General features: G+C 39.0%; 1 protein-coding gene across 8 annotated transcripts in view; it reads left to right on the top strand.

Moving 5' to 3' along the window:
- WDR33 (WD repeat domain 33) overlaps positions 1 to 10692 on the top strand; it is a 69022-nt gene that overhangs the window by 11907 nt on the left and 46423 nt on the right. For all 8 annotated transcript variants that reach the window (XM_041416323.1, XM_041416324.1, XM_041416325.1 and 5 more), the window contains 6 exons: positions 4368 to 4591; positions 6809 to 6877; positions 7324 to 7428; positions 8058 to 8153; positions 8626 to 8777; positions 10530 to 10627. In XM_041416323.1, the coding sequence (XP_041272257.1) occupies positions 4368 to 4591; positions 6809 to 6877; positions 7324 to 7428; positions 8058 to 8153; positions 8626 to 8777; positions 10530 to 10627 (744 nt within the window). The remainder of the gene's footprint in view (positions 1 to 4367; positions 4592 to 6808; positions 6878 to 7323; positions 7429 to 8057; positions 8154 to 8625; positions 8778 to 10529; positions 10628 to 10692) is intronic.

The raw sequence follows: 10692 nt of genomic DNA on the forward strand, positions 1-10692 counted from the left end.
CCATTAAACAGGCAAGGATGTTTTAGTTACCTGCATTTCATTAATAATGAGCTTTATTTTTTGCATAAACCATATTAAATATCTCAAGATTATACATAAATAGATTTTTTTCTTGTAGTATTGAGCTACTCATAAGTAGTGATGTATTTAATATAAGCCATCACTTTTTTCCTCCGAGCTTTGCTAGTTTGGTGGTTTTAGTTTGGTTTGAGTAGCCTAATTTGTCTGATTTAGTGAAGTTATGTGTGAAATGCTTTGGTTGCATGATTGAAGTTGCAGTCTGTCAATTGTCAAAACTTAATGCAAGGTTCATTTTTATATAAAAGGAACAACTATATCCAAACAAGATGATAAAGTAATAATACTACTGTGTTAAATGCCAGTTACCTTTGTGGCCTTATTTGGGTTAATTCATTAAAACATAAATTCAGTGGTAACCATTTTCTGTAATTGACTAATACCATACATGACTTTTTGCTCATTTTAAAAAGCAGAGAAACTGCCCAAATCCATCTGCCTTTACTCCATGCTGCTCTGGGTGTGAGAATTTTGGGAGTTTTTTATTTTTAATTCTGTTCTCCCTCTGATTGCTTGATGACATTAATAGGCCTGGCATCCTTTTGGCACTGCTAGGGAGGAATGAAGGCCTTGCTCTGTAGGCTCTATAGCCACAAATTCATTTACGTCTCTAAATGTGTGAGGCTTTGAAAAGGGTGTTCTTGGGGACAGGAAGTAGAAAACTGATAAAGATGCATGGAAAAATGGAACACAGAAATAAACTTGGTTCACATTTTGATAAGCGTGTAATGAATTAGAATTAAAAGCAGTTGGTTGGTAACATTACTGTCCAGAAGCAATAAAATGAGATGTGACTTATGCCAGATGTTGGAAAGAAATCTTGAGGTTGCTTCTAATTGTGTGAATCAAGAAAAACATGGTTCCTTCCATTTAAACTCCTGTTGGTGGACTCTAAAATAAAGAACATTTTGGTACTTTGCTGAAACTAGGAAATCAGATGTTACTGCACTGGTTTGCACCGTGCCCTCTAATATTTGTTTGCATGTTTCTGCTTACACTGCCAATACAAAAGGAGCTTTAGCTAATTGACATGCTGGATTCTTTTTTTATCAACTACACTGTTGACATTGTAGTTGATAAAAAAAAAGATCTTAAGGAGTCTGCTGAGGCTTTGGTTTGTCCCAACAAAAGACCAAGTAGGATACTGGTAACCATTAAATGGGTATATTTCTGTGACTCAAATAGAGGTCTTAGGAAGAAAATGCTCTGGTTTCATGTGAGAATTGTGTGCCAAAACCATTTCTTTCTAAAGCTGCTTTGTTTGGAAGCTTCACATTAGATGCACCAATGTCTGTGTGCACACATTTTTTATATCTATTCATAGATGATATACTGGTCATATGCACATATGATGTGATAAGGATGTTATGTGGATAAAAACATAATATTTGAAGCAATTATTTGAAGAAAATGGTCCTAAGCAGCTGGATAAACTTTTCTCAGGGTTTGTAAATGCACATAGAAGGCTTTTTGTGATAAGAGACAGTGATCTCAAAAATTGAAGAACCAGAATATAAATTCTTCATTTTTCTGTCATGTTGTTGTAGTTGTGGTGTCACTTATTGTCTTGTCAGAATCATGAGTGTGGAAGGATCTGTAGGCATGAAGAGGGGTAATTAACCTTTTTATGGCACTGGTCCACTATTTGCTGATAGGGATTGCACCTTAAGTGAAGGTTGTTTGTGCTAATTTAAGCTAGACACTGGTTGCACTTACCTAAAACTGTTGCAATCTGCATTGACCCATATCTCACCTAATGCTGTATTTACCAATGATAGTAATGCAGAAAATTTCTTTGGCATATTTTTTTTTTCCCTGGAACATGAAAATAAAGTATTAACTTGCTGGTTTGCAGTGTTCCCCCTAAAAGGGATTTTTGGGATGTAATGTTTCCTTGCAAATGATAGCTCTTTTTTTTTTTTTTTTTTTTTTTTTTTTTTTTGGAAGGCCCCCAGTATAGATCCTTGTCCACATTCTTGGTCTCAGTTCTTGACATTTATTTTTGCATTGCCTATTAGAGAGTACTGATGTGTGATTTCGAAAAAATACCTTTTTCTCTCTGGTTTAGAGCACTGATTGGTGTAAGGGAGTGTCAGACTTCAGACTTGAGAAAGAGTAGTTCTGGAAATTTCATCTGGGTTCCTGGGGCTTTTTGTGGTGTGTTGTTGGTTTTTGTAGGTTTTTTTGATGGTTTGGTTTTGTTGGGTTTTTTCCTCTGACTATTGAAGTCTCCATTTAGGAGACTTAATGGACTTGTGTGTTTAATGCCAGCTTGTTCAACTCATTTGAAGAAGTTGCTTTCTGTTTTTCTGTATAAACCCCCAACAATAAAACTGTACCTTTGATATTTTACACATGAAACCTTTACAACAGTTGGCTATCTCCTGCCAAGTAAGAGAATTTGAGATGGTGGTAGGGGGTTTTGAAGTAATTCCTGTGTGAGGAAGTCTGCATACCTTGTTTCAGGGAACCTGAACTTTGTCCTAGCTGTGTATTCCAGTGGGATCCTGGAGTGGGAATGTTGCAGACAGTCAGACAAGTGTGGGGTCTGCTTAGACCACCTGGAATGGGGCAGCTTCCAGGCAGATGAGCCTTCAGATGAAGGTTTGTTTTTTGAAAGCTGTTCTCTGTCTTCCCCCTTCATTCCAGTTACCAAGTTGGTCTAACAAGATGCTCCACCTGCCAAAGGTGTTAAATCTCCTTCCCTGTCTCATGGAGATGTGCTGGTTCGTGTTTGTCTTGAATGGAGAATTGTTGTGCTGGCTTTGGTGTGGGAGTGTGTGTCAGGAGGAGCTGGCTGCTGGAGGTTCCTTGTTCCAGAGCTGCTGTCACACTTTGTTAGCATGAGGAGAGTGTAAGGCCTGTTCACAGAGCTGTTCACTGCTCCGTGCCAACAAACTGCCTGCTGCTTAAAGGACAGCCTGCTCCCAGTGGTTAGAAAGAACCTCTTACAAATATTCTAACTCCGTGCTGCTTTTAAATGGTCTCTTATATCTCACATTTCGATCTTAGCTTTATTTTGCTACTTAAAAAAGGAAATGGATTTCAACTACTGGGATCAAAAAAGAGAGGTAAAATTGGCAGTGAAACAACTTTTCAGCTCTTTCAAATTGAGGATACAAGTATTTTGACTATGTAGGAAAGTACATTCATTAATTTGCAAGTAGATTATTTAGTCATTTTTAAAAAGAAATCTGCTATTTCTTTTTTTTTTATTACATGCAGTTTGCTTCTGTGTAAACATTTAACCCTTAGTGCAAAGGAGAGTTTGTAGGTGTTTATGAATTTTCTTGATGACAGTGCTAGTTTCTTTTGGTTAAAATGTTTTCCAAAGTGAGTTTAGGATGTGGGGGAGAACATGTTCAAAACGTGGTTTGAGCTTTCATTGGTGCAGCGAGTGTCAGTGCTTAGTCTGAAGTTAGTATACACTTGAAAGACTGTGGATATTGTAGTTTTCAGCTCTGAGGAAGTTGCTATGAGCTCACCACTGAAGCATTTCTTAGACTGAAAAATGAGATTTTACACTCATTTCCCTCTGTCAGAAAAATTCTGAATATTGGAATTTTCTCCCTTTTCCTCACGATTTCTTAACATTCTCAGTGCATCTTAGTTGTATCTACAAAACCTTGTTAAGTAAGTGTGATTCATTTGTTTTGCAGTCACAGAATTGAAAATATACCTAAAGGTAGATTGCGATCTGCGGTCCATTTACAAGAAGTTGTGTGAAAGGAGTATAATTTTATTTTTAGGTCATAGAATAAAGTGTTGAGTCAACATTTGAAAACTTTTTTAATAGCTAAAATAATTTATTATTAATGTAGTGTTTACTGTTTTTTTATATTGAATCTGAAATAGCCTCTGTTGAAGGTTCTTGCCATTTCTTTATAAAACAGTATAAACATTTGTTTATACTGTTTTACTGAGGACGTTCTTTTCCTGCACATTTTTAATTTAGGGATGGCAATGCAGACCTAATAGTGATGTATTTCAATACAGAATTCATCCTGATAGAGAAGAAAAGTATAGCAATGCAGATGTGATGTATTTCAATACAGAATTCATCCTGATAGAGAAGAAAAGTATTTACATGCTTTTTTGTTGCACGGCACAGAGGAAAAACAATAATTATTCAGAGGAGGAAGCAATTTTTTTTTTACCTAGAAACGCTAATCTCTAAAGTTAGGGGAGATGCCGAAGTGGGATTTTTGGCACGCTCTGCGGGAAGGGGCTTTGTAGAGCAGCGTCGCTCGCAGCAGTGCCCGTGTGCTAAGCAGTGCTGTGCTCCGCAGCCTCCCAGCAGGACGCAGCCATGGCCACGGAGATCGGCTCCCCGCCCCGCTTCTTCCACATGCCGCGCTTCCAGCACCAGGCGCCGCGGCAGCTCTTCTACAAGCGGCCCGACTTCGCCCAGCAGCAGGCCATGCAGCAGCTCACCTTCGACGGGAAGCGCATGAGGAAAGCTGTCAACAGGAAGACCATAGACTACAATCCTTCCGTCATCAAGTATTTGGAGGTCAGCAAAGGGGTTTTTGATTTTGGTTTAGAAATCTTTATTTTCTTCCTGATATTTGGGGTTGTGCTTTTCGGTTTCCGCAGAGGAGTAAAAATGCCGGTGTTAAAGTGCTGTGTGCTGCTGCCTGTCCCTGGTCCCCAGCAAGCCTCTCCTGTGGAAAAGCAGGCTGAGTTACCATTCAGGCAACCCAGGCAGTCCTCCACTCAACACTCAGCACAGCTGGCTCAGCGATAGAGGCAAGAAAGGCTCTTTTGCAAGGTTTTATTCCAGCAGAGTAACACCATCGCTGAAGGACAAACTCAGGACAAAAAAGAGAATGAACCACGTGGAGCAGGCAGCTTGTAAAGGAGAAGGGGTGCGGGCTGGAGCTAAGGGGTGGGCAGAGGGGCCTGGCCTCCAGGGGAAGGGGATGGCCACCAGGGATCCAGGCCGGTGACAGGGGAAGGAGAAACCAGAGGAAGCTGTGACACCAAGTCCACGAGGGAGACTTTTTCCCTTTGGGAGGGATGACTGTGGTGAGCAGTTAACGTTTCCAGGGCTGAGGGCTTGGGGGTTGACCAAGGTGGGAGAGTTCATGGGATGCTACAGAGGAGGAATGGGAGAGCTACTGCTGCATTTTTAACCAAAATTACAAATGCTTGTAAAGTTGGTATATTGTGAATAAAAAGGCGAGGTTGAGCATTGGCAATAAAACTGCAAGTGTTCTGTGTTTTGTGTAAATACCAGCTTCTGTGTTTTATCTTAAAATTCCAAGTTGGCATGCAGTTGAATATAGTGTGTAGTGTTCTGGCTTTTCATAAAAAATTGATTATAAGTAATGTAGGCCTTCTTATTTTTGTTTTGAAATAGAAATTCCCCAGAATGGAAGATGAACCATTGCCCCTTCCCCTCCATAATCAGGCCACTAGAAATATTATCTCATCATTTTACTAAATAGCTCTTCAGCTTGCAGCGTGGCCTCTGAAAGGCATTTCTATACAGTTAAGAAATAGAGAAAAACTTTAAATTTTATTGAAGAAATTTTTCTGTAAAAATGCTTATTTAGCTCACCTGATGGGATAGCATTACTTGAGAAATACAATTTTCTCATCCAAGATTTACTCTGCAAGTACTGCATGTTACCCTGGAAGAAACAGAATGAAATCTAAATACTGGCATTGTTACAGCTGCAAGAGCAAAATGGCAAAAATGCGATGAAATTAATTCCATCTGCTATGGCCAGTGCATGGTTATAGTTTGTGGGTGTTAACAGTTAGGTTTTCATAATAATTAATCCATTATCTAAGATCTGTTCAAACATCAAACACTTTAAGCACATTTTTGTCTTTTAGGAATGCCCCAAAAGAGATTCTATTAGTAGTGGACTATTCTAAAAAACAATTTTGAAGTCCAGGACCTTGTTACTGTGGCAGGAATAAGCACCCTCAAAATTCTGTTTATTAAAACATTAACATCATAGAAAAAAAAAATCTGATCTCCATCTGCTACTGATTTTATTTAATGTGATTCTAGGAAAAAAAAAAAAAAAACAAATCAAGAAAATGTATGATTTGCTCTTGGTTTAAGAAGTTATAGCAAACTGTAGTGGTGCATGCTGGGAATGCTTTACCTAGAATTGTAACTTGTTTCCAATATGTGCACAGATCCAGATTGGTAGGGTCTGTGGCACAAAGCCAAAATAAGTGATTTAATTCTAAATTCATGAGGAGTGTTTTTGAAAAGGTTTTGTTCAACAACTCACAAAATTTAAGTAATTGAAGGCATTGTTACCCTTGGTCTTCTAAGCTGTGACCTTTTGAAAGTGTTGTCTTCATGCTGGCTCTGCAGAAAGATCTTTTGCAGCTGGTGCTGCTGTGTGGATTTCATGGGCAGCTCATCAGCACAGCTGCTAATGGTGTAAATTCTTGTCCTGAATATAAAGCTGTGACACTGGGCAGCAGAGTACCACAGTAATGTTCCTTGTTACATGGGAGTGCTGCTTTCCTGGAGTTGCTTCAATCTGTTGAAATTAACACTTTAAACATTCCTGACTCCTTTTCTTACAGAATATAAATTCCACTTGTTCCTTTTCCTGAGCCCAAAGTCTTAGCACAGTTCATTCTAAAATCCTTGGAGCACTTTAAAATTTCCCAAACAGGATCTCCATGTGTTTCTTACTTTCTGTTACTTAACAAGGAAGTACACTATTATGAACTAGGAGTTTTTTTTTCTTTCCAGAATAGAGTGTGGCAGCGAGACCAACGAGATATGCGAGCGATCCAGCCCGATGCAGGATATTACAATGATGTAAGTAAAGTTTTCCTGTTCACTGATAAAGTTGTGCGTATAAAATTTGTCCAGAAAATTGGAAGGATTCTGCCTGTCAGCTGAGGTTATTTTTGTATCTGCAAAAAGCCTGTAAGCTGTGAAGGGTATCTTCACTCTAGGTTATTTTGTTCTGTTGGAATCTATGTCCATGAAAGGACCTTAAGGTTGGACAGGCTTTTAATTTCTGTGCATAAGAACTTTCATCATGCACTGAGGTTGCAAAGCTGCTCTTGAAGATGCTGTTTCTGGATGTTTGTGGTGTTGACTCATGCAGACTCTTTGAAACACTTCTACCAACTTACTTCTGGTAATATCCCTGTAAATGATAACCTTGCTTTTCCAAAAATGGGTGTTTAGAATGTGTTCTTTTCTTGAAGGTTCTGATTTAAATGTCATCAGGAAATCTTTTCTTTCTTCTCTTACAGTTAGTGCCTCCTATAGGAATGCTGAACAACCCTATGAATGCTGTGACAACAAAATTTGTTCGGACATCTACTAATAAAGTAAAATGCCCAGTGTTTGTTGTCAGGGTGAGTGTTGGAAGTACTTTGTTGTCTTTATTTAAATTAGGCTGATTCTTAGCTGAACAAGATGGCAGTCAAAGCATCTTTAAATAAAAAGAGCATGTGTAGTGTATGGACTACTTCTGTGTCCAGTCTTTCTATGAAGAGCTTTAGGAAAATAAATTGTCTGTCAAGTCTGAGTACACAAGAGTTACTATTCTTAGAGTAGTTTGGGGTGCAATTCCTACCTTCCTTATTACATTTCAGAGACCTGACATGTCTTGACTCAAAAGAAAGGAAATTGGGTCTCTGTGCTGTTCGAGTCTCTTAGCAGCTTTTAACAACTTTTCCATGACGTCACAAGTATTGTTTAGTATGGATATCATGTGCTAGAAATGCACTCGTGCCAGTAAACTGTTTCATCTTTACTACTAGAGTTTCTCATTGCTTTTACAGTGGGCTTTGTCCTGTTGTTGTAAAAGTCAAAAGTCCCCTGGCGCAGTTTTGCATGTTTGCCTTCTTGCATCCTCTAGAAAGTAATTTAGTAGCTTCCGTTTCCACGGAGTCCCTGAAGAAGCTCATGATTTATTTGGAGAATTGTGAAGAAATATTTGAATGGTATATTTGCACAGTTTAGTTAAATGTCTCTTTTGCAGTGGACTCCTGAGGGGAGACGCTTGGTCACTGGTGCATCTAGTGGGGAGTTCACTTTATGGAATGGACTGACTTTCAATTTTGAAACAATATTGCAGGTAAAGTAAGCTGTCAAGATTTCTTTGTATTTCCTTGAGGTCTTGGAGCATGTTTTAGGAACACATCTTCACCCTGTTCATCATGGGCCTGTGGTCTGAGTGGTGATGGGAGCCTTAGAGGTCTTCTGTCTTGTTGTGATCCCATGTCAGGCCATGGCTACAGGCAATTCATTTAATGCTTCTCATTCCACCTCCATCTTCTATATTAACTGTTCTCAAGAATTTACTATGAGTATTTGTAATTAAAAAAAAACCACTTTGAAAACAAAGTGCAAATACTCTTATTATTTAGAAGACCACTGTATACAGAGTAAGGGGTTTTCCCCTCCCAACATCTTGAATGTAAATAGATCATCATTGTTCTCGTTTCCTCATTGCAGCTGTAAAGTCGGAACTTTAGTAACTTCAGTGTTTGTGTGGATCAGAGAGTATTGGAATGTGTTTGCTAGAAGTTCTGTTTCTGAATTTGCAGGCTCACGACAGCCCTGTAAGGGCTATGACTTGGTCACACAATGATATGTGGATGCTGACAGCAGACCACGGGGGATATGTGAAATACTGGCAGTCCAACATGAACAACGTCAAGATGTTCCAGGCACATAAGGAGGCGATTAGAGAGGCCAGGTTTATACACAATATACCATTTTCTGTAGTACCTATTGCCATGATTAGACTGTTCTCTAAGTGTATTCTGGGTGCAGAAATGCATGGGTTCTGTCAGATTCTGGGAAACTTCCTGCACCACATAAACACAGTATTTCCTTTTGTTTCCACATTCTCACCGTTTTGCTGGCACCTTTCTGAATCAGTATTGTCCCAGTATCCGCCTCTGCAATATGTTAGAGATGTATTTGTCTGCCGCATTTTGCACTGGTATTCTTTTCATTTTTATATGGTGACGATGTGTATCAGTTATTCCTTTTTATACGCACTGTGTAAGACAACAATTTCATTCCAAATAAAGAATTCAGTCTTTAATAATCTAACTGAATAAAATATAAAGCCTTCAGAAATAAAACACCTGCATAGTTCTCACAAAATAATAAAACACTAAATAAAGTGAAGAACTGCTTGGCTTGGTGAAGCCAAGACTTCCAGTAATACTAAATACCCACGCAGACTGCCACGTACAGAAGTCTAATGTTAATACTGAATGGGTTCTTCAAGCTTGAAACTGTAAGAAAGCTATTGAAAAGAAGATTGTAGGATATTCTCTTGGTTCAGTGTTGATGCCTCAGTTGTGCAAATGTCTATATAAAATCAAACCTAAAGTGATACTTATCAGTAAGATGTAAATGAAGGGTGTTTCTAGAACAAACCTGCATATAATTTTTAGTAAATGTTTTTAAAGTAAGCCTGAAGAGAAGCTGCAGATCCCAAATGGTGCTAAAACAGTGTTTCTTTGGGTTCAGGTGCTGGCCCATGGTGATAAAGGTTCACTGCCACAAACTCACTTTCCACTAAAGTCACCATTTTTCTTGGTAGGGTGCAGCATTTTCTGCCAGAGTTTGGTTATGAGAAGTGCTTACTTTGGATTCAGTTACTATCTGACTGTCATGGCCATGCACTGAATTTCTCTACTGCTTTAGGCCCTTTCTTGATCATAAAGATCTAGGATTTCACAAGGGCTCCCTTGTGGTCTTTCACTGCACCAGAAGGAAAGTTGAGTGCCTGTCAGTTGTTGGAGGTGTTCGGCCCTATTCACATGATTAAATAACTCCTTGCTTTTCCAGTGACTTGCATCAATCAATGTTAACTGCTGAACCTGGAAGCTGCTTACATGTCTGTAGGATTATTTTCATGTTGTTGGTGGGGTGTAATAAGAGGGAGTGTTTCCAAATTGCTCTTATAAGTGTTTGTTTTATATAGGTTTTTTTCCCCCAACAGTTAAACCAAGTAGTATTTTCCTGTAACCAGCTTTCCCTTATGTTTTGCTTCTCTGCTGCAAAGCACCTGTGGCTGAAGAGGAGTTTTTTCCTAAGAACTGTTCTCCTGTGCTTCTGTGCAGTGTCACTTTCTTGTGGTATACCAAACATGAAAATCTAGGCTGACAGTTACCAAACCATATTGATGTTGCTTCTCATCCTGCAGAGAAGGCACTGCTGTGTGCAGTCACTGATAGGAAGGTGCTAAGAATAAATGACAGATTTTTTCCTCATTTGACAGGGGACTGCAATGCAATAGTAACCCTATGCTGAATTCATGTCTTGTGGTGAAGTGCCGTTTGGCAGGCACTGTATTCACTTAGAAGTGCCTATGTTCAAATGCCTCCTTCAGTGTATAACACATTACAGTATAATTTTGCCCTGTCTGAGAAGCATAGATAATCTGTTAAATGCTGACTTCTTTCCCCTGCTGTGTGTCTTCATGTAACAGTTTCTCACCCACGGATAATAAATTTGCTACATGCTCTGACGACGGCACTGTTAGAATCTGGGACTTTCTACGTTGCCATGAGGAGAGAATTCTTCGAGGTATGTGTACCAAAAGTACTGATTGGGGTATTTCAAGAGGGGGAAAACTTTTTTTTTTTTTCTTA

The sequence above is a fragment of the Onychostruthus taczanowskii genome, unplaced genomic scaffold (assembly GCF_017590055.1).
Source record: "Onychostruthus taczanowskii isolate IOZ18803 unplaced genomic scaffold, ASM1759005v1 scaffold51, whole genome shotgun sequence".
Taxonomy (NCBI): Eukaryota; Metazoa; Chordata; class Aves; order Passeriformes; family Passeridae; genus Onychostruthus; species Onychostruthus taczanowskii.